The sequence below is a fragment of the Schistocerca piceifrons genome, chromosome 1 (genome assembly GCF_021461385.2).
Source record: "Schistocerca piceifrons isolate TAMUIC-IGC-003096 chromosome 1, iqSchPice1.1, whole genome shotgun sequence".
NCBI classification, from domain to species: domain Eukaryota; kingdom Metazoa; phylum Arthropoda; class Insecta; order Orthoptera; family Acrididae; genus Schistocerca; species Schistocerca piceifrons.
Window position 1 is genome coordinate 1,014,951,310 of NC_060138.1, and position 23,952 is coordinate 1,014,975,261.

Genomic DNA, 23,952 nt, shown 5'->3' on the forward strand with positions numbered 1-23,952 from the left:
CATTCACATAGGTTCCATTAACCTAGATTTCTTCGTTTTCTCAGTATCAGAGAATGAAAAATTCCTCTTATGTTGCTGACAACAGCTTTGGTGATATGGAATCTCCTTGCGTAACTCCCCTCCCCTTTCTTTTCCACATTTGTCACTATCCTGACATAGTCTAATGGAACCTGTAGCATTAGCAAATATATTCTTAAGTACACTGATACAGATGGAATCTCAAAAGCTTTCACATAATCTATTAACCCCGGTCAAAGCAATAACTCATAAACATTGCTCTAACGGACAATTACATTCATGACCTGTAAGTGCAACATCCACTTCTAAACAAGCTAGTTTCTTTCTTTAATTAATATTTTATGTTTCTTGCTTTCACTATAATAATGAAAACTGCAGTGTACAAGTGAACAGTTCAACAATTCACCGCATGGACATACTTTTAACAGATGACAATATTTGACTTCATTCTTACAAGGTTTAAAGTGGGACAAGACCAGAAGTAACTGCACACACATTGAGGCCATTCACATAAGGAGCTATTCAAAAGGGGCTCATTTGGAACATTTTGCTTGGGAGTTGCTTCCCTTGTAATCCAGAGGAATACTGAACATGGCAACACCAATTAGAATCCCAGAGGCAAGAAGTTTGTAACATGTTCCAGGTGACTCACCATGCCAGTTATCAGTGACTATAGTTCCTCAATTCAAGAATATAAAGAGCATTTTTGCATGGGCGAGTTAACAGGTTTTTAATAATAATTTTCTATGTTACGACACCAAATGCACAATAAAAGTAAACTGTATAAATAATTCTTTCCACATTATTCAAATTTTTTTTTTAGAATGGTCTCATTAAGTATCATGATAAGAGGAACACCTCACCTACTACAAAATAAAATGGAAAGAGGCTGTGTGTGTGATATTAGTCTTCAGTACTTCTCAAAATATTTTTGTGGTCTCCTTAATGATTCATTCATAGTGATTTTTATCCATTCAAAGTACTATGGAAGAAGGAAAGGTGCACCCTATAGCCAAGTATTTGCAAATGAAACATTTTGTCTAAGCAGTGCTATTTGTTTTTATTGTAATTCTCTGTTCTTTTTCTTAGTTCTTAAAGTGAGTTCATATTTTTGTTTGCATAAGAGAAATGAAATCGCTCATGAACTCTCTTTTGTTGGAAGAGTAAAGGTTTAGTTATAAGCATAAATGAAATCAACACCTCCTTATTTCATTTCTCTCAGGTTCATATTATGTAGTGTCACATCAGAAATCTACTGTGGTAAACCAATGTCACACCATTTACTTAATCTGTACTCGAAATATGTGAAATGATCCGTGTATGAGCCATGGTGAGGCAAGTGCTTCAACAATTTTTAAAAATTGAAATATTGACAAAATAGTCAATGATTGAAAATATAATATGGATGAATTAAAAGAATCTACTCCCTATGCAGTAGCAGGAGAAAACACATATAAAAGATGCAGAAATATGCAAGCTTCTGAAGCCATGGTAGAAGGGAAATGAAGAGCGATGAAGTTAAAGGACTAGCAAGATTTAGGAAATGGGAAGTTATAGAAAAGTCGCCCAGAACCCTTGGTCAGGCGAGATGTACGGAACTATTACTATTTTCCATTTGCTGTTATTTTATATTCCTGATGTCATTTTTATATTGTTGCTTTTTTGCAGTTTTAACAAACTGGTTTGGTTTCCATCTCTTTCCACCATAGTAATTCTATTTACCCATCTGACAACTGCAACTCCTGTCTTTTAGTCCTCCACTCAGAAATTCTTCTTCTGTTAAGTAAGTCCAATTTTTTATTACGATGACTTCCTCATGTTCCGTATTTCACCCTCCATCAGGAATCACTTCTCTCAGCCAGTTAATCTGTCCCTGTTAACCTGTACCCTCTAACATACCCTCTAACACCATTAGTGAGCTCGTGTATTTCCAGCACCTCAAGATCTTTCTTCAGTTTTTCCAATAAGTTATCAATAACTGATATTTCTTTTGTTGTGGAGCATTTACTTTGTGTTGTCTATGTGAAATCTGATTAGCATATTTGATAAAGCTCGTTCCACGTTCCACAAAAGAATAAAAAGTAAATGAAGATTTGAAAATAAAATTCAAACAAAAATCACAAAAGCGACAAGGCAAGAACACAGTATTACACTTTTTCTGTGAGCTACTGAGAAACAATTTCATATATTCACAACCCAAAAAGCAATAATAATTTTTAATATATGAAATGTGGAGAAGTTATTTGTGTAAACATGAAACAATATTTTAGCTTTCTTTCTTTTATTCAACAAACTAAACTGAATAAAAATAAAACAATAACAATTATTCAAAGTACAATCTGATTTGGTGTATAATAACTTCATTGTGTAAAATACTGTATCAAAAATATGGCTCCAAATGTGAACTATGAGACAAATTATGCTGCTGCAATGTTTCAGAGGAAATAGCAACATCATACTGCACTGGCCAGCAATGAGAGGAAGTCAGTTTTTCCAAAACATTAAATTTGATTCTAAATTACTCACATATTATGTTTTATAAATTATTATTATAATAAAAATTAAAATAAACAAAAGCTTGTATTTAACAGAACACACATATTAAATAAGTTATAAAGTGTTTGTGTTTATTGACAGATCTCAGTGTTGATGCAGTTATGGATAACACTATATCCTGACCACTCACTACTGTATAGTTATAATGGATGGCGATATTTAAAACAAATCCAGACTATTTGCAAGAAAATAAATATTCGATCTATTCAGCAGAAAAAAAAGCTGACTAAAAACTAAGATCTTCCAGCTTAATATAGTAAAATATGTTGATATTTAAAATACAGTCTTTGTTTAAAAGATTGTAAACAAGGAACTTTATTTAAATAATTGATAGCTATTTCTTTTTCTCACTGAAATTTCTTCATTATATCTGTAATACTCACTATGAAGAACATTAATTTCAAGTCCCACTATAAGACAATTCCTTTTGAGCATTTTCAGTAATTAGTAGGTATAACCTTGCAGATAATTGTTTCAGCACAAAATAAAATGGCCAAAACTGGATATCACTTGCCAATCAACTTGTCATATGTATAACATTAAAAATTTGTGTCTCCTGTGTGGTGAATGACAGATTTTTTGACCACCACTAACATTTTTATTTTAACATGAGAACAATGGTTTCATTTCAAGTGCCTCTACTGTGCTTTGTATTTTTTTTCCTTTATTAAATAGAATTTGAGATTATCATTGGCTGTGATTAAATTAACCATAACTTGAATAAAAAGAAGGGAATTAATCATAGTAGTTTTTAAAAGTACAAAATATTCAAGCATACATAAGAAGTCAATTTTTCAGGTTGTTATTCTAAGTACAGAATTAAAATTCAAACTAAGTAAAATATTGTCAATGTAGTCATTTCTTTGCACAAACAGTATGATCTACAGCCCTTTGACACTCATTTATATTCTTTTGGAGTCAAAAAGAGTACATCTGTAATCACATACAGTACACCTTCTTAAAATAGTGTCATATAAATCTGTTACACTAGATAAAATTACAAAAAATACTGTGTAATATTTTTCAAATAACAATACTTAACAAGGAAAAAAAATACATGTGTCAAAAGTTTAAAGGAACTGCAATGTGGTTGTAACTCTTTGAACAAGAGTACCTGAGTAGTACAATTATTTCAAATGGAAGAATGGCAATTGGGTCACTCCAGAGCAGCAAATCCTTTACAGTTAAAAAAATAAATAGCTATAACTTTACATTATGTAGCAAATTACTGATACACTTTAAGTTTCACAAAAGGTTATGGTACTTTCATTTTAGTACCTTTGTTAAGCAAAGTCAAGATACTGCAAGGAACTTAGCAAGAAAAACTGAGCAGTTTCCACTGACATGCAATAAAGTTGCAGAATTAATACTAGGTGCATTGATGTTCAAAATTTGTGCATTTTAAAATTGTAACAGTCTTAAAAATAAAACCCATTTCATTTTGTAAAAAATATTGCTTGTCATGTATCTTGAATCGACCCATTCTAAAATGGCAGTTTTACAATACTGAAAAACTAGGCAAAATCGACTCCAGTGTCCAGAAGCTCTCTTAACATTACTGATGCTTTGTGTGGAAGAATCCTGAGGAACAGAAAAAAAATCACAGATATCAACATTAACACACAAGAAGGAGTAGTAGTAGAAGATCATGATGGTGGTGGTGATGAAACATTTCATTAACAAAATTTTACATATCATGTACGATTTATCAGTGACTATTTCTCATTTTATGCTGCTATAATTTATTAGACTGTTACAGAAGTACAGTATGTCATCTAGAAAAGCTGTTTCACTGATGAATAATTACAATACTATCATGCAGCAGCCACTTTTTGGAAGTGTCATGCAGATGTACGATTGTTCTGGTTAAGAATGTGTGAAAGTCAAATTCAGTTGATTGGCGTACGAAAATGATGGCAGTGTTTATAAATATGAACATATTCAAAATAAATTTTGTGCATGAAATTCAGGCAGTGACTATATCTTTTTCATTTTCATTGTTTGTGCATAAAAAACAATGACATGACATGGAAAATATTACCCCCTACCCATTTGTGTGCATAGTTTCCATACATTACATCAACTTGGACTTTCCTTTCCGAATTATCTTTGAATTTCTACCATTCAGTTTCGTATATGCCACTAACAAGTCCCAAATGCTTACTTTCAAGATTTCCTTTAACATCATAAAAATAGCATGGTAGGCATATAACTGCAGAAAAACTTTTGGAATTCGCAACATTAACTACACTCGGTAAAATTTAAAATTGAATAGCCCCTGACACAAATTAAATGGTATACAATGCTTTACAACATAGCCCCAACACTTGCAGGTTGTTCCTTCTGTGTGAAAAGCTACCTTAAAAGGGTAAAATAAATGCTACCTCTGTGATGTTAGAGGAAAGGCTACTTTTCAGCTGCAAAATAGTGACAACTGCATCAGGACAACAAAAAACAAACAGAAAGAAGAAGAAACTGACATCAAATCTTGAGCTAGATGATTAAGTCAAGAAATGAGAAACAGAAAGGGGAAAAGTATATGCTGTGGAAAGTCTTAGTCAGAATACGAGACAAGAGAATACTTTTCTGAAACTTTGTACAATTATATAAACTGATGTGGCTAGAAACTCAAAGATTTTATGGCATCTACACACCATAAAAACATCCATCCATACATCTAAGAAGTTTCTACAAATCTTCACTCAGGAGGGACAGAAGAAATTGATAATGAGTAAAAATCAAGGGTTAGAAATGAAATGAAGCTGAAGGTTTATTTTATTGATTTTTCTATTCTGAAATTTCCATTACCACAATTAATAAATGAGAAATTATAAGTTATTAGTCTTCTCAATTGAACTGTTCTCCACCACAACGAAAAAATGAGACAGAACTGCTGACCAGTACACACCTTCAAAAGGCAGAATTTGTTCTTGTCCCAGCAGTAGCAGTACTGATAGACACTTATAAAAGCAGAAGTGATAAACTTCCTTACTTTCAGAACTAAAAGTTCCTTCATCCCGAAGGAGAGAAGGATAGGTTGGGAGAAAAAGAAAAGGGGGGGGGGGGGGGGGGCAGGTCACTCAGGGATCTACCTTTAGTGAGGACAAGAGTGGACAAAAGGTAGTCCACGTGACAGACAGTTATCAAATACTTCAAAAGTATCAGAAACTAATATGTCTAAAAACAAAGATGATGTAACTTACCAAACGAAAGCGTTGGTATGTTGATAGAGAGAGAGACACACACACACACACACACACACACACACACACACAAAATTCATGCTTTTGCAACCCACGGTTGCTTCATCAGGAAGCTTTTCCTGATGAAGCAACCGTAGTTTGCGAAAGCTTGAATTTTGTGTGTGTGTTTGTGTCTATATCGACATACCAACGCTTTCGTTTGGTAAGTTACATCATCTTTGTTTTTAGATATATTTTTCCCACATGGAATGTTTCCCTCTATTATATTCATATCAGAAACTAATTATTTTATGTGGAAATAACAGTGGGAAACAAACATGCAAACAAATAAAATAAATGATATGTTATTAAAAATGAAACTAAAATATGCAAAAATAATGTGAAAGCCAGAGCACATATATTGCTCTATTTTCTTAGTTAGCACATCTCACTTCAGTTTTTCACCTTAGAAAAATTTTTCAATATTCACTTTTATTTTTCAAAATATAGTCAAAAACCTACCTTAGTATTCTGCTAATGTACAACAGATAACCTGGAATACTGACTTCTGGGTAATTCCTTCTCATTCCTGAAATTATTTGCCTTGCTGCATCTTTGGGATAAATTGTTCCAAAATAGCTAGGTATTCTGAAACAAACAGAAATGTACATTTGATTAGCTCTCCCAGAAGATAATTTCCACTGCAGATGTTATGAAACCCTTTGGAACGTCAATCAATAATGATATTAGTGAATTCAGTACTTTTAATACTCATGTTGCAGTAAGTACTAAAAACAAGCTGCATAGGCACTTAATAATTTATTTTCTTAATTTCACACAATTTCAGAATTTTTCCTTTGTTATGCAGTACTGTCAAATGGAAGGTGCTGCCACCAGAATGTTAGTTTGAGATGCCACCTGAACAGAAAATTAACACTTGGCTGACTGCTTAAGTTATGAAGAAAAAAAGAGGCATATTTGACCCAGGTTCAAAACAATGTCACTACTGAATGAGCAGAATGAGTTTAGCTCTAATTGGTCTCTTGGAATGTTTCAAGAATTGCTGATTTACCTCAACTGCTTTTACCAGCAATGGGTGCTCTGACACTCCAAATGTCATTGGGGCCGGCAACACTATGACTGCTTGACTTGCAGGAGCCCATGACATAGCACACCTAGTGAGAGGCTGCTCATCCTTGTGCCAGAGGAACTGCACCACTTAATTATTTTTTTTATGCTCTTATCAAATTTCACTTTTTAAAAATGTTATGTAAATCTTTATTGAGTGAATATAAATACTTTAGGATTAATCCTGCTATCTTCCTTAAAAAATCTGTACACATATGGTATCTGAAGGGCATGATGATTATAAATTCTTAAAAATTATTGTAATTTTAAATGTAGGTTTACTTGTTACAAAATAAACAAATATTACAGTATTACATGCCAACAATCTCACCAATGATGTAAGATCTGGACCTCAATGAGATGTTGTGCAATAGTGTTTTACTTAGTGTATAAACTGTCAATCATGGGAGAAATTACAATAGAGTTTTACTAAGAATTCCACAATTTGGGCAGTGGTATCTAACGTGAGCTTCACAAACATGTTTATTACAATTTGAGCACTTCATGGTGTCTTGATGTAACAACTTGATAGAATTTGCATCTGGCATGTTTGCAGGTTTGGCTGCCACTGCTGAAGCTTGGTGTTGATTGGCTTCCTGTTTGTATTCTTCTAACAATGGCAGCCGAGTGTTCATTTCGTGGCAGGATTTTTCTAGCTTCAATGTAAGGAGTAATTAAAGGTTTTCCCAATTCATCGAGAAATACCCTTCTTTTGCCAATAATATTTTTTCCCAACCTGGATTTATTTCTTTTCACAGCACAAAAGCATTGTAGGCAGAAGTATCAACAATACTGTAGAAGATGATCATTAGCCAGCAGGTGGTTTTCCTCTTGCATGAGTAGGTGCCAAAAAGCTGTCCAAAGTGTCAACTGCTCCCTTACTTGCATTGTAATCCAACATCATTTTTGGTTTCTTGTCCACAATCTGTTTGTTCTTCCTAGAAATGTAAAACACTATCGTGGTACCCTCAGTAAAACTAACTTTTAAGTGTGAATATTTTCTTTACTTGATATATTATTAGAGAGTCAGGTTTATTTTTTCTCACCATCCCCAGCATCGAAAGATGTATTGTGACAAGTCCTTAGCTTAATACACATGATGTGAAGAACTTGTCATGTGTGACATTTTGCCCTTTTAGCTCATGTGTCAGATCCATGACAACCCTCACACCTTGATATTCCTCAGGTGCTTCCAAGGTAATTTCCCCATATAGATATATGCCTTCAAAACATAAGAAGTAGCACTATCACACAATGACAAAACAGAGTCTGCCAGAAAAATGTACACACACTTCAAGGAATGAGAAGTATTAATGATGTATTATTTTATGTTTAATAACTGATCAGACATTTAGTACAACCTTCAGTTTAGCACATGGTTACTTTAAATGTTCACCGTTCGTTGCTATACACATAACACAACAACGAGCGGTCGCCTCAACTACATCAGTCAATGTTACAGTCAAGATCGCTGCACATGTTGCTGGTAATCTCCTGGCGAAGCTCCTCCAGCTTGCGTGGCTTACGTCGCTAGACCTTATCTTTCACAGTTCCCAACAAGTAAAAGTCCATTAGATCTGGCAACTGTGGATTGAACTCCAATCCAATGCCCCAGAAAATTGCCATGCAGAAAAACTCGTAAGGCTAGGTGGTCGTGTGGTAGCGCTCCATCCTGTTGGTAGAAGACCCCCTTCATCAGTTCCATAAAGCGCATGTATACCTGACATAATTGATGTGTGTAACATTTCCAGGTACACTTCTCCAGTTCTACTAAGCCCCTAGATGATAGTCCACACCACACATGAACCCCTGGTAGATTGACCACTTTATCCACATAAACATGCAGATTTTCCAGCACCCAGTTCTTCCATTAAGTTTAAATTGTTCCTCGTCACTCCACACTGCCTTTGTCACAAATTATTCATCATCAGTTATCAGTTTCTGATACCATTCGCAAAATTGCATTTGGCGGTCAGGACCATCATCATTGATTGCATGCAGTAGTTGTGGAATGTAAACTTTGCACTTTGTAGCTTTCAGAATTCTTTGTACACTTGTACTCACGTGCACATTGTGTGGCAGACTTTTGTGGAAAATTAACAAATGTTTCCAACACGAGAGCCGACGAAGCAGGACTTGTAGCTGTACGCTGTCTTCCTGATCTTCTTTCGTGAATATCACAAATCGTTCCTTGCAACTCAAACTTGTCAATGATGTGTTTAATTGTTAGGCGGGTTGGCGGTTCTGTTTCAGACTCCTGCCTCCACTGACGGTGTACTGCAACAGTATTATCAAACTTGAAAAACCACTTCACAATACATTTGCTTGAATGTCAAGCGTGCTCCAGCCATGTTGTGTTCTCAATACCGAGAAGAAAGTACTTTTGTTGAGCCAAAGACCATACTACACCACACTTTTAACTCAAATCAAATGACAATATCTTGATAGATCCTTACAAAGAGTATGTACATTTTGCTGGCGGACTGTATTTTGAGGGTTTGCACAGTACATATTTTTTTGAACAGACGTCTTGAGAAAGCCACCAGATGTTCATCCATGTCTACATTTTTGCCAAGATAATAAAGTTTTGGGAGTATTTCCTCCCACTTATCCCACAGAACTCTTAGAGGTGCTAACTTGTCATCATTCATTCTTTGTGCTCTTCAGTCAGACTTGTCATCAAAATGTAACACATGTGAGATGTAACAGAACTGTTTCAGTGATACAACAGGAAAGATGGCTCTATCTGTTTCTGCATCCCATAGGCACTTTGTTGAGTCATCAATAATGATTCCCAATAAACTCTATAAATTCTTCAAACCTCAATATTAGTCATTTCCACCACAATACTCTGAATGTTGTCATTCATTGTAACTCTAAATACTCTGGCGATAGCGTATTTTGTTGGACCACAAGTCAGCTTTAGAACATTTGCACTAAATGCTCTTCCAGTTCGTGGAAAATACTCCAAGCTCCATGTGATTTTTTTGTCTTTAGACTGAATCGGTTCAGCAGCACTCACATTGTCATCTGATGTATCAGTATCTAAAATCTCTTCTAAATCAGATGAAGGATAAATGTTGTCATTGGTTTTCGTCAGAAATATTCTCTTGTCAGATGCATTTACAAATGCTTCCAATTGCTCATTGGAAAGAACTCATTTTGTCATGATAGCCACACAGAAACTACTACAACAGGTACACGAACTGCATCTGTACACAACAGTTGATAAAATGTAACTGTTGGCAATAATGTGCTATAATAATTCAAATGCAATCATCAGCTTGCATTGTTGCATAACCTTCGCACATTTCAACAACAAGGAATCAGATACTTACTATCTCACAGAAAACCATTATGCATATCCCTCAGGCATTTAGAAATCAGACTTATGATATTTGTACATTCTGAAAATTTTAATGCTCCCTGGGTCACACTGACCCAAGAAAGACAAATCTAAAAAATTAACTTTTAGCAAAGAAGAGAAAATTTTAAGAGATTAGTTTGACAGTGCCGAAGACCAAGAGATGCTCGTAGTTACTAAGATAGGCATTTTAGAGCCTATCCTTACTAGAATTTTTTTTTTGGTTTGAATGATCATCCCTGTCACAGCCACGAATATTCACCATTCCTCCTAGAACACCCTGTATATTTCTTCTACTGTCTGAACTCTTGAAGCGGATCAAAACAATAACAACTCAGTCTTTTCACATCTAAGAATGAAGAAACATGCTTTCAGTCTGTATGAAGGACGATACAAACAGCTTATACTATAAAGATGTTGTAGAAAGTTCTAGAAGAATGTAAATACTTTTGGATTAAAGGAGGCCACTCACCCAAAAGCAGAAGCTCTGAGTTGTCGATAGGTACATACAAAAAGAAAGAAAATTTGCTACAATTGGGAGTCATCCTTTCACGAGCTAGAGTGAAATGCACACAGAAAAAATGCCGATCCCCCCCCCCCCCCCCCCACACACACACACACACACATTCTCTCTGTTCCCTACATGGTATCAGCTGGACTAAGAGTGCCAGTGTTGCATTTTGGCAGGTGGACTAGGTTGTAGTGGGGGTAGTGTCAGGTCAGGTGGGGTGGTGGTAAAGGTAGATGGAGGCTGGAGCCAGGGAGTGGTATTGGAAGCAGGTGGCTAATGGCTCAGAGGGAGACAGCTGGTTTGCTGGTTATGAATGTGGCAGGGGCAGGTGGCAGGTATACAGATCAGGCACGTAATACACAACTGTAGAAGAACGTAGGGAGCAGTGCACGCTGAAGGCGATGTAGGGAGGTGAATTGAGAGTAGGTGACAGGTTACAGGAAGGGGAAACTACTGGGTGGAGGGTGTGCTACAGTGGGTTACAGGAAATTGAGGTCGGGACAACTTCTGGAATAAAGGATGTGTTGTAAGGATAACTTCCATCCATGCCGTTTAGCACTGAAGTTTTTATGATACTACTGAGATGAGAGAGTCAACTCAGGATTACAGTCTGTCCTCTTAATTAGTACTCTGTCATGTTGACAAGATGCAGTATTCCCATCGTTAACCCACTCTTTCTCCGTTTCCTTTCAGCTTTATCATCATATGCCCTAGAAGAAAAATCCACAGTTAAAACTGTTGCACAAATTTATAATCTATCAGGCCTGCTTCTAAAATGGTTTCACTTTTTTCTTGTAGGTCTCCTTCTTACAATCTGTCTTTAAATCCTCAAACTGAGCATTATTTATCATTCTACTACATGTGTTACATTAAGTATTCTTCATGGTCAATTCTTGTTGTTGTGGTCTTAAGTCCTGAGACTGGTTTGATGCAGCTCTCCATGCTACTCTATCCTGTGCAAGCTCCTTCATCTCCCAATACGTACTGCAGCCTACAGCCTTCTGAATCTGTTTAGTGTATTCATCTCTTGGTCTCCCTCTATAATTTTTACCCTCCACGCTGCCCTCCAATACTAAATTGGTGATCCCTTGATGCCTCAGAACATGTCCTACTAACCGATCCCTTCTTCTTGTCAAGTTGTGCCACGAACTCTTCTTCTCCCCAATCCTATTCAATACTTCCTCATTAGTTACGTGATCTACCCATCCAATCTTCAGCATTCTTCTGTAGCACCATATTTCAAAGGCTTCTATTCTCTTCTTGTCCAAACTATTTAGCGTCCATGTTTCACTTCCATACATGGCTACACTCCATACAAATACTTTCAGAAACGATTTCCTGGCATTTAGATCTATACTCGATGTTAACAAATTTCTCTTCTTCAGAAATGCTTTCCTTGCTATTGCCAGTCTACATTTTATATCCTCTCTATAGCAAAACTCCTTTACTACTTTAAGTGTCTCATTTCCTAATCTAATTCCCTCAGCATCGCCCGACTTAATTCGACTACATTCCATTATCCTCGTTTTGCTATTGTTGATGTTCATTTTATATCCTGTTAGTGCCTACTTTTACATCAAAATCACTTAATGTTGTTCCCTGTTAAAATACATTAGCAATTTCACTATGCTCTTCTACTCTCAATGAGAACTTGACTGTAACAGTCAAAAATTTGACAACAACTCTTCAGTGTCCCTGGTTAGAATTGTCCAACAAAGACAACAGTAAAGCCTCCAATTAATTCAGCAGAATTTTATCATCTCCCTCTAACTGCTCTGTGAAGCTGAAAATGAGATCTCTCATTTTCTATCAATGAAAGACACACAATACAACAGTGTGTTTATAACATCACAATATTTTAGTTTGCCAAGTAAAATTTCATGATCTGCAAAACCAAAAACCTTAGTAAAGTTTCATGAAATCTCAACATTTCATTTGTGATCCACCTAAGAAGCAATCAATAACTTCCGTTCAGTAAAATGTGTTACTATTTTCTTTAAGACAAAATAGGTTGCAATACGATTTAAATGTGTGGCTTGAATAGTGCACTCAGTCTAAAGCAGCTTTAAAATACAACTTTTGAAATCTGTGAGTGAACAGAGAAAATAACACGAAAACAACACAGTTACTACAATATTACCTTAGCCTGATGTCCTTTGCCTGCTCCCTGCTGACAATGAATGGATATATGTGAACCAGTGTCATATAGACATTGTTTGACATTTTTGCTGTACGGAGCTCCTCTGAAAGTGATTCCATTAAACCCTGCACAGCATACTGGGATGCACTCATCGATATATGCTGCTTAACACCAGCAAGGCCAGTTACAGATGACAGTGCAACAATGTGTCCATCATTCTTCTCTACCATCTCTTGCAGAAATGCTTCTAGAAGCTTAAAAGAAACAGTTACTTGATAACTTAATTCCTTGCAAATTTCTCTAAACTAAATCTTGTTATAGGTAATAATCAAATTGGCAATGTTATAATACCTTGACCACTCATTACCCATATCAGTAATGGGAAGTAACTGCACTACACTGAAGGACAGCAAAGGGCAGGTACACAGAGTTAAACAAAGCATTGGGTACTAAGTGTCGGTTTTGATCTGTGGCTTTACAATAGGATGGCATTTGGCATCATACACAGGGGGAGTATTTGAAAGTTGCTGTGCAAGATTACTTAGGCATTTCAAAGCAGGTTTTTTCCTTCAGATCATGCTCTCTTATGGTAAATTTCGATTTCACAAAAATTATTGTGTGTTTTGTTATTTGGTCATTGCTCACACTAATTGTATGATGGATCAGACAATGAGGTTTAACAGCAGTATGCTGACAGAGAAGATGTCCGAGCACTGTAACTATCCTTCAGAAATAACATTAGATTTGTTAACAGTAGGTTTGATCAACAAGCGAGTATTAGGGAGACGCTTTGTGAACTGAATTGCAATCCTCGGAGAGAAGATCACTTTCTTTTTGCAAAACGCTAATGAGAAAATTTAGAGAATGGGTACTTGAAGTTGACTGTAGAACTATTCTGCTGCCACCAAGGTACATTTTGCATAACGACCATGAAGATAAGAGAAATTAGAGCTCATGTGGAGGCAGACAATCTTTTTTCCCTTGCTCTACTTATAAGTGGAACAGGAAAGAAAATGATCAGCAGTGGTACATAGTATTCATTCACCATTCGGTAAATCATGGAGTGTGTTCGTAGCTGTAGATGTAATGGCAGATTATCAAACAATGGGAACTCCAGGTAGGAATATCAACAATGTAGGAAATGAGAGATTTCTGTTTACCATAAAGAAGACATGTTAAGCTGCAGACAGGCACAATTAAAAGACACTTACATAAAGATTTCGGCCACAGCCTTCATCAGGAAAAAAGAAACATACACCATTCACACACACCTAACAGACACACGACCACCAATTCCAGTTGAGGCATGCTTGGTTGTACATCTGTGAATGGTGTATGTTTCTCTTTTGCTGATGAAGGCTGTGGCTAAAAGCTTTAAGTAAGTGTGTTTTAATTGTGAATGTCTGCAACTTAATGTTTCTTCTTTATGGTAAACAGCAATCTATCATTTTCCTACGTTGTTAATGGCAGATTGATATAAAGAAATGTGGAAATTTTGCGAAAACAATTAAAGTTGACCCAACCTTTATCAGTGATAGTCATATGTGGCACTGTTAGGAGAACAATTTGACTTTTTGTTCACATACAAGGTTTTTTGCCCACTAGGTAGCTGCCAGTGATTAGATACAAAAGGAGAGAGTAAGATGTGTAAGTATTTTCTGTTTGTAATGATTTATTTTGAAAGGTGTGTTTTTTATTTTCTAACATAATTTTAGTTTGTGTTGTTTTTTGTGTAGGAAAATGAATAGCTGCTGGTGGAGGGTTTTTTTTATTTTTGTGGAGGGGTGGGGGGCAGAAAGTGGGTGTTGCTGTTTGGAAGCAATTAGATGAGGTAAGTACTTTATTTTGTTTTATCTATTTAATGTATTTTTGTTTTGGATATTGGCTCATGTTACATTCTTTTGGTTTTGCTTTTCACTAGTCTACCTTTTTTTGTACATAGGTCTTTTAATCTTTGACAAGCAAGTATGATGTGAGCGACTGTTTACTCTGTTTTTTGATTTTATTCTGAATCTTTTACATCTATTTGGTGGGTACTGTGGTCTTCATCTTAGCTTTATAGATAAATTGAGTTAATATACCAAATGTACATTAACATTGGTGTTATTTTGTTTGTTTGTGGAAATAGATTTTTCATGCTTGAGGGGTGTCATGGAGATCATTTTAGCTACATATGTTAAGTGTGTATAACAATACTGGTCTTATGTAATTGGCTTGTTATTTATCAGATAGTGATTTTTCACGTTTGGTTAGTTCTGTGGAGTCCATTTTAGCCATATGGAACAGGTGTACATAACAATTTCAGTGTTGCCATTGTAAATGACTCATTACTGTCCTGATAACACTACAGGATTGGTTGTTGAGTTAATTTTAAGCTATAGAGGCTAACTGAAGACAATAACAATTTTGTTGTGTTTTGAGAGTAGGATTTTGTTTAATATTGTCGTTCCATATTTGACAGGTGGAGGGGGTTATTTGTCTCCTCCCCAAAACCCCATATTCCCACATGTCCTGTTACTTATGTACTGATTTTTAGATTATTTTGAATATACATTTTCTGATGAATTTAGTTATTGTGTTTCCATTATAAATGCAAGGTGACTTCATGGTTGCCGTATTGGATAATAATATTGGTTATATTCCTCATTATATATGGGTCAAAGCTGATGACCAGTACTTAAGATTAGATTCAGTTTCTGTTCAATAGACCATAAAATGAGATGATTCTCATTGGTGTGGAATGTTTCGTACCGCTTAAATACACTCAGTAACTCAGTACGGCTGAAATTACTAATAAAAATGCAATATGGGATTATCTTTGGCCCACTGATTAGACTGTTTAGAAACAGGCAGTACCTTATGCTTCTTCACCTTCAGCGTTTTTGCCATTTGTCCGTAAACACGAAAGTACTCATGGTTCAACAGTAAAGAGTTGCCAAATGTGACTCAGAGAGATTATTCTAGACATATTGCTCTACATATTTCTAATAAATAATTTGCTGTGTATCTCACACTGAATGGCATTAAATATTTGTACTTTAAATATTAGATCCACAGATACTGACCCAAAAATATGACATTACACAGACATCAACCGTTCTCCTGACTTCCTGTTCAGTTCTATAAATATAAGACTGAGGACTTGGAAGAGCACAGCAATGTATTATACCTGTTACACGGCCAATGTTTTTCTTTATTTCACTTGCCATTTTCAGAACCTAGAAGATAATAACAACAGTTATTAACATGAGTGTGCAGTGTTTATGAAAAAACTTAATGAAAAGCAGTAATTATTAGTCATAATAAACAATCCAGCAAGTAACTTTAGCGTGTGCTGACACAAAGTTTATCCCTGGAGTCACTTCCAGCATCTTGTTACCCTATGTCATTTACTAAATATGTATTTAGTGCACTGAGTGTCAAAAACAATTCTGTACACTTTGTGTGTCATATTATGTGGTGTACAACTCTTACCCACAAGTCCTCTTATCACTCACACACAAAAATGAACATTAGCAGGGAAAGAGAGGGTGATGGTCACACTGAGTGGGTGTAATGACATGTATGTATGAAAAGCATGGTGTTATTTAATTTATGCTTCCCATTGTGAAGTTCTGTATTATCTTGAGGAAAGTAACTAATGAAGTGTACAAACTGAGAGGACACTATGCTAAATTCCTCCTTGCAAGAAAAAACACTCAAATGTTTTGAACATTACAGACCTTTACGAGACAGTGTTTTTACATACACTATGTGATCTTATCCTCCTCCTACCACAGTTATGACTGGGGGAGGGAGAACACCTTGATGTTCAGCTTGTACTACCAGACTGTTAGCAAATATTGTATATGAAACAGTAGCTAATGGCAAGTCATATTGAAGAGAAATACTGACATGTGAATTACTTACTTATGTCAAAGTTTCTGATCTAAGAATCAAATTACATACAGATTGTATAACATGGAAAAATCATTAATGAGCAAAACCATTTCGATATTTGTTTAAATATACACTATACTGTCTTCTGTTTGCAAGTAAAACATCATGGTGAACAAAATGACATTGTAAATGGGTTTCCTGATACCTCTAAAATAACGGTAAAACAGGAAACAATTACAGTCTATCGAAAATGAATATATTTACCAAATATAGTATTAGTTTGAAATATGGTGTTATTAACACAGTTAAAGAGTGCAACTAACTTGTAAAAAGTTCCATTTCTGCCTCTACAGCTCAATAATGAACAACAAAAAGGGAATGTGTTTAAATTTTCCACGTTAGTCGTTAGCAGATCCACGTTATCTGCCATGCTTACCTGTTCCCTGTCCGAGACGTCGCAAATACAGCTAAATGCTCTTCCAGTGGTGCTATATTTGTTTGCGGCTGATACTGTAGCTAAATTCATCTTCTCGTTAATATCAACACAAATGACAACAGCTCCTAGGGATGTTAGTTGCAGTGCAATTTCACGACCAACTCCACGACCTGTACCTACGACCTAATTCACAACCAAATGACAAACATATGAAAAAATAGAATTAAGATAAGAGCGAAGATGTAAGCCTCATACCAAGATGATCTGCCCCAACACAGGCTTCTCCTTGACAGGTATAATTGTGCGATACATCATTTCAATCACTGCAAACGAACAGGCGACAACGACACGCGCTAAATCCCACCACAGCACCGCAAGAGAATATACAAATAGCAGCATATTTTGATGCTCACTGAACGTTAGAGGCACTTATAAGTAAAATAAACCGCATTAGCGCAATGTACACCTTATACTGCAACCAGTCCCTCCCTGAGTTATTAACGCTACAGAAACTGATGCCACACGACCCGCTTTCCCGTGCGCTAGCAACTGTTCATTGTAATGAAAGTAGGTCTACGACGCGGTGTCCTAATTGTTCTTATGCTTCTCACTCCGTGACAACAAAGATACTGGCGCTTTAGTAAACTAGAAAACATTCTATCGGAGAACACGACTTACAATAAAGCTTGCATGTGCTTTCTCAAGCAGTTAAACAAACCACAGTATGACACAGTTTAATCAGAGCGCCTTTTATCGCTAGTGTTGACAAATAACAGCGTATTCCACTGTTGCTTGGTCTACGTAATCGATAGGTCGAATTTTACGAGTATCTGTCACTTCTAATCATGTATGAAGCATAAAAATCACCATTTAATGGATCTGGTAAGTATACTTTGTAAGTAATAGCTTTTCGTCATGTTTGTCTTTTGTTTTTACTGTCAGTCAATAACCAAAAATAAAAAAGAAATTTATAGCCATAAGATTAAGAACAAGAACTATATCAATCATGGTGGTTTTCTGAAACTAAAAACAAATACGAGAAAAGGACCACAGTTTCAGAAACTGCAAAACAATTATGAATCTCGATAAGTGTAGCTGTTGAAAAATACAATGTAGTAATATTCTTGATGTGCAATGAGGCAACAGTGTAAATCGTCACCGCTGCAATGATGCTCTGGTTTCTATGGTAACGTCATAACGTGAGTGTATACATCTTTATACTCTGCGATTTACGTTGCGTTGTCATATCGTTGTAAAATCTTCGATAAGCTTGTGGTTGTCGGCATTATATAGAGAAATGAAGAGCATTATGACAGTATTTGTTTGCTGTTTTCTGAGTCAAAGAATATTTATACTCTAACACCAAATCTTGTAGATGAAGATTAAACGAGGTTTTTATTTTTCATAAAAACGGTCAGATTTTTGTAGAAGTGTCATTTTTAATCCCCTACGAAACATCTACCTGCGATCGAAAAGTACATCTCGTGTACTTCCGTTTGTTCTAAATTACTTCTGAAGGGAAAAAAATCTTTTTTCACCAGTGGCAGGCAGAATAAACAATCACTCAGGCAAAGAACGGTGCTCTATAGTTGTTTAATATTTACAGCTGGCAGTTTCATTGATGGCTGATTATTGGCAGGGAATCGATCGACAGTAGTGATGGTGTATAATGATTTTGAACTGTTATTGATGATTGACTTATAACAGGAATATTCTAATGACAACTATTTAATCTCCGTTTTGGAGTCGAATATTTGTTTAATCTCCGTACAATTAGCAGACATTTTAGGCCTAAGCAGCGCAAGGAATGCTTTATGCTGAAGAGTATTTCAATGTGATTTCTTATTAAATAACGAGACACCTGGTAAAAGTTACATACATCCATAGATATTAATTATGCTTTGTTATCTCTTCAAGGCCCCTACGTCCATCTGTCATAAGTAAAAATGGTTGCTTTGTATTGTGTAAAAGAAATTCGTCATACTGTGGCATCTAAAGCTCTCTTGTAACTCTCTTAAAATAAGAACATAAGTTTAGCTGATTTCACATCTGTCATTGACCTTGTGATTAATTACGAGCAAAAGTGAATATTAAATTTTAGGGAGATTTTTCAGCGCCAGCTTCCAGAGAGCAGCGGCATTACCTTCCGACCGCGGACGCAGTAAGATTTTCCGTTTCAGATCAACAGACGGCTCGGGAGGTAATACTTCTTTGATTGTTTTGCACCGACCCCCCCCCCCCCCCTCCCCCCTTAGTACTGTAGCTTCACTATTTTTCGGGTGCTTTGCCGGCATGCGTGCAAAATATGTTCTGTAATGATATATACGGCACTGCTAATTTTAATAATTATTATTACCAAAAACAAAAGTAAAAGAATTGTGATACAGCATAAAAACAAGTACGACGCTAGAATGACAGACTTTGTTATGTTATGTGGAGCTTCTATTAGGAGTAAACGTAATGTCCAGTGCTGTATTCCTAATGGAAAGAATGGGAAGGGGGGAGGCTGGGGACTTACATAATGAAGACCACAGAAGTTGGACTATCGCTCAGACTGCTGCACATGTAGGTGAGCTTTTTGTATTGGTTGTCCTCGGCATGCCCATTTGCTTCGAACCCTACTTTGATATAGTCCTCGGCATTCATAGATGAAGTGGAGTCCCACAATTAAAATAAACTTTGAAGATGATAGCAAACAGAAAGCGAATTCCGCAATATTATCATAACTAACATAAGTCCATTTTGCTGAAGCCTGTTTCACAGTCCGATGGACTTATAGGGAGTGCCTCAACACAGACAAAAAGTGGTTTCAGGTTTTCGGGAATGTTCTCTGCACTGTTGTCTATATAATCTCTGAAACCTTCTCCTAGATTTTTAAAAGAACGAAGAAACCGACCACACATTTTTCTTATATCTTCTTTCCCTTCTAGCCATGGATTTGCACTGTCAAAGAACCATTTTATACTATCCAAAATATCAATCTCATTCATGAAAGATCTGAATTCTTGAATGTCATTTAAAATTAGTCTTTGCCTTAAATTGTCACTAAGGCTCTGACAGAATTGTTTCATATTAATTTGTATAGTCATTCTGGTTGATTCTCATCTGGGTACTGGCGAAACGTCTTTGAAGCGACCTTCTGAAGCTTTCTTTGCTTCCTTCAAGCGAGCAGCTGGAATTTTCTTGAATTTTTCAGTGTTCGTAGAACCGAGACGGTACGTTGCCGGACATGGGTTCCTATTCAGAACGTTATATACTCACTCCCCACTACAGGTCCTGGAAGTTTTCAATTTCTCAACACTTTGTATACTCCTTCCACTTTTCTGGTATCCCGTCTTGCTTAGTACTGGCTTGCCATCTGAGTTCTTGACATTCGTACAGTTGCCTCTCTTTTCTTCATAGATATCTTTAATTTTCCTACAGGCAGCATCTTTTTCCCAGAATTATGCATATTCCTACAGCCATGCGTTTGTCCTGTAGCCATTACTGCTTAGTCATTTTGCGCTTTCCGCCAATCTCATTTTAGACGCCAGTATTCCCTTTCGTCAGCTACATTTTTATATTTTCTCTTTCATCAATTAAATACAATATTTCACGAGTTATCAAGATATTCTCATTATCTTTTTACCTATGCAATCATCTACTAACTTCCGTATCTCATCTCTCAAAGTTCCCCATTCGGCTTCTGTAGTATTAATTTCCCCTATTTCATCCAACGTTGCCTAATGCTCCTTCTAAAACTCTCTGTAACCTCTGGACACTAACTCTGGTGCCACTGAGAATCTCTACATATGAATATCGTTTCTTTGAATTTTGTGAGTGGTCTTTAAATAAGATTCTGCTACGGTTGTTATTGACGGCTGACTGCATTTAACTTTTGACAGCCAACTGCGTTTCGTTAAACATCTCTGTCTGCATCTATATCTTTACTCTGCAAACCACCATGAAGTGCATGACAGACGATTCGTCCCACTGTACCAGTTATTAGGGTTTCTTCATGTTCCATTCACGTATGGAGTGTGGGAAGAATGATTCTTTGCATTCCACTGTGCTTGCAGTAATTATTCTAATCGTATCCTCACAATCCCTATGTGAGTGATGTATAGGGAATTGTAGTATATTCCTAGAATCTTCATTTAAAGCCAGTTCTTGAAACTTTGTTATAGACTTTCTCGGGATAGTTTATGTCGATCGAGTGCTCCAGTTCAGTTTCTTCAATATCTCTGTGACACTCTCCCATAATCAAACAAACCTGTGACCTTGTGTGCTGCCCTTCTCTGTATACGTTCAATATCCCCTGTCAAGCCGGGTTCCACACACCTGAGCAATATTCTAAAACCGGTCGCACGAGCTATTTGTAGACAATCTCCTTTGTAGACTGATTGCACTTCCCTAGTATTCTAGCAGTAAACTGATGTCTACCACTTGTTTTACCCACGACTGAGCGTAGATAATCATTCTATTTCGCATCTCTACAAAATGTTACACCAAGGTATTTGTGTGAGTTGGCCGATTCCATTGATATTATAGTCATAGGATGTTTCGTTTGGTGAGGTGTACCGTTTTACATTTCTGAGCATTTAAAGCAAGTTGCCAATCTTTGCGCCACTTTTAGAGCTTATCGAGATCTGACTGAACATTTGTGCAGCTTCTTTGAGATAGTACTTCGTTACAGATAACAGCATCACCTGCAAAAAGTCTGAGGCTACTGTTAATATTGTCTGCAACGTTATTAATATAAAACATGAACAACAAGGGTTCCAACACACTTACTTGGGACACATCTGAAGTTACTTCTACATCTGATTATGGCTCTTCATCCAATATAGCATGATGTGCCTTCCTACCAAAATGACGTCAATCCATTCTCAAATTTCTCTTGGTACCCCACATGATCGTACTTTTGACAATAAGCGTAGATGTGGTACTGAGCCGAATGCTTTACGAAAATCAAGAAATCTGCACCTACCTGACTGACTTGCTCCAAAGCTTTCCATATGTCGTGTGAGAAAAGTGCGAGCTGGATTTCACATAATCGATGGTTTCGGAATCCAAGCTGGTTGGCATTCTGGAGGGCATTCTGTTCAAGATATGTAACTATGCTTGAGTTCAGAATATGTTCTAAGACTCTACAACAAATCGATATCAAGGATAGTCAACGGTAGACTTGTGGACCTGTTCTACTACTCTTTTTGTAGATGGTGTGACCTGTGCTTTTTTCCAGGAACTGAGTACTTTTTTTTGTTCGAGGGATCTGTAGCTTAATACATTATTTTACACGAAGTTTCTCGTTGAGATATCACACTATTGCCAACTGTCCTTTATATTTTGGTAATAATTATTGCTTACAACTGTTCATGGTCACCGATACTAGTTTCTGCTGGGAACAATTGTGTGTGTGTGTGTGTGTGTGTGTGTGTGTGTGTGTGTGTGTGTGTGTGTGTATGGGCTTCTTCTTCTTTTTTTTTTTTGACAAATTGTACGGTAGAAGTTTGTTGGTTTTCATATTTGGTCTGTCTTGCAATTACCACAGAATCAGTCTTAAATCGGTGTTTCTGGCAATAAGGTGTATGTATTTTTCGGTGGTTACTAAGGTATTTTCCTAATCTCTCAAAGGATGGATTAGAGTCAGTATCCAATAGTTTCAATGTTTCCATTCGCAAAGATTTTAGAGATCCAAACCAACATTTAATTATTGAATTAAAAGCATTTCTGAATGACAACGCCTACTCAGTAGATGAATTTTTAGATATGAAGTAGTAACTGTAAAAAAAAGGATTAATTAATTATTTTGTGTAAAGAAAACTTATGTTAAAGTGACACGTTTCACATCATTACGAAATGTCGTATTCATGATCTGTGGAACAAGGATCGATGTATGTATGTATGTTTGTATGTATGCCGTTAGATTCAATATGTTTCTCTCATAAGCGGGCTTTCAAACTATCTATTATAAATGTTTCTCAGAGAAAGCATTTAGTATAGTTTCACAAGAATGTTGTCACGTCCACCACTTACTATAAATCCTTATTATTCCCACTTACTGTTTGTGGAATATAGCTTCTAATAATTATGATGGAATAGTTGGGGACCACTTGTGTTATCTCTTTGAGGGTTTCTGTAGCAGTTTTATTTACATCGAAGAGTGACTCTGGAAGCCAATACAACAACGCACTTTTTCAATTATGCATACCCATGATAAAGTATCTTACCTGAGAAATATTGCATGCAGCTTTAGTTTACTGAATTTCCTATCTACTGCAACGAGTATGTCACCGCAATTTCGCTTGCGATATAAACTTCGACTTGCCCCAAAAATCTCACTGCTGTCAGTTTCAGGTTCCAACCAGCTTTCTGTGCCTTTTTATTTGATTTCCACTGCTATTTATGACTGTTGCATACTCTAACTTTATCTGAAACTGCTGGTCATTTGAATCACATAGCGTGATGGATGTTAGCGTCTGATGTATTGCATATCTGTAAGCCACTTTCAACCCCATGGCGCAAGTGTAGGAAGTCTTGTATAATTTGCCATAGAACCTTTCACCAGTGGTGGTGACGGGGAGAGGCCGGTGGGGCGGGGGGGGGGGGGGGGGGGGGAAGGGTGGGCGGCAATCATTCTAGGGCGAGCTTCACTAAAATTCTATGATCGAATCTGTTGCTCTCTATTATGATCCTCATAAGACTGCGGAGCCTAAATGCCAGGCATCATTTGTCCCAATGTCTGCCAAAATTTGC

The 23,952-nt window shown here is 36.5% G+C and overlaps 1 protein-coding gene across 1 annotated transcript; it reads right to left on the reverse strand.

Annotated features, from left to right (window-relative positions):
• Positions 1 to 3,191: 3,191 nt before the first annotated feature.
• On the reverse strand, positions 3,192 to 18,025 carry LOC124795575 (short-chain dehydrogenase/reductase family 16C member 6-like). The gene is made up of 6 exons (XM_047259650.1): positions 17,470 to 18,025; positions 17,215 to 17,397; positions 15,965 to 16,117; positions 12,900 to 13,153; positions 6,279 to 6,404; positions 3,192 to 4,155 (listed from the first exon to the last, which is right to left on the reverse strand). Exons 1-6 carry the CDS (start codon positions 17,611 to 17,613, stop codon positions 4,089 to 4,091), a joined length of 927 nt encoding a protein of 308 aa, XP_047115606.1. The 5' UTR covers positions 17,614 to 18,025; the 3' UTR covers positions 3,192 to 4,088.
• Positions 18,026 to 23,952: the final 5,927 nt, after the last annotated feature.

Bases quoted from the DNA above. Each gene is read 5' to 3' on its own strand.
- LOC124795575 (XM_047259650.1), bottom strand. From the start codon at position 17,613: ATGCTGCTATTTGTATATTCTCTTGCGGTGCTGTGGTGGGATTTAGCG. The intron at 13,154-15,964 runs GTCAGTATCTGT...GTTTCTTTTAAG, and splicing joins GTGTAATGTCATATTTTTGG to CTTCTAGAAGCATTTCTGCA. The intron at 4,156-6,278 runs GTAGGTTTTTGA...TCTGTTCCTCAG, and splicing joins TACATTAGCAGAATACTAAG to GATTCTTCCACACAAAGCAT.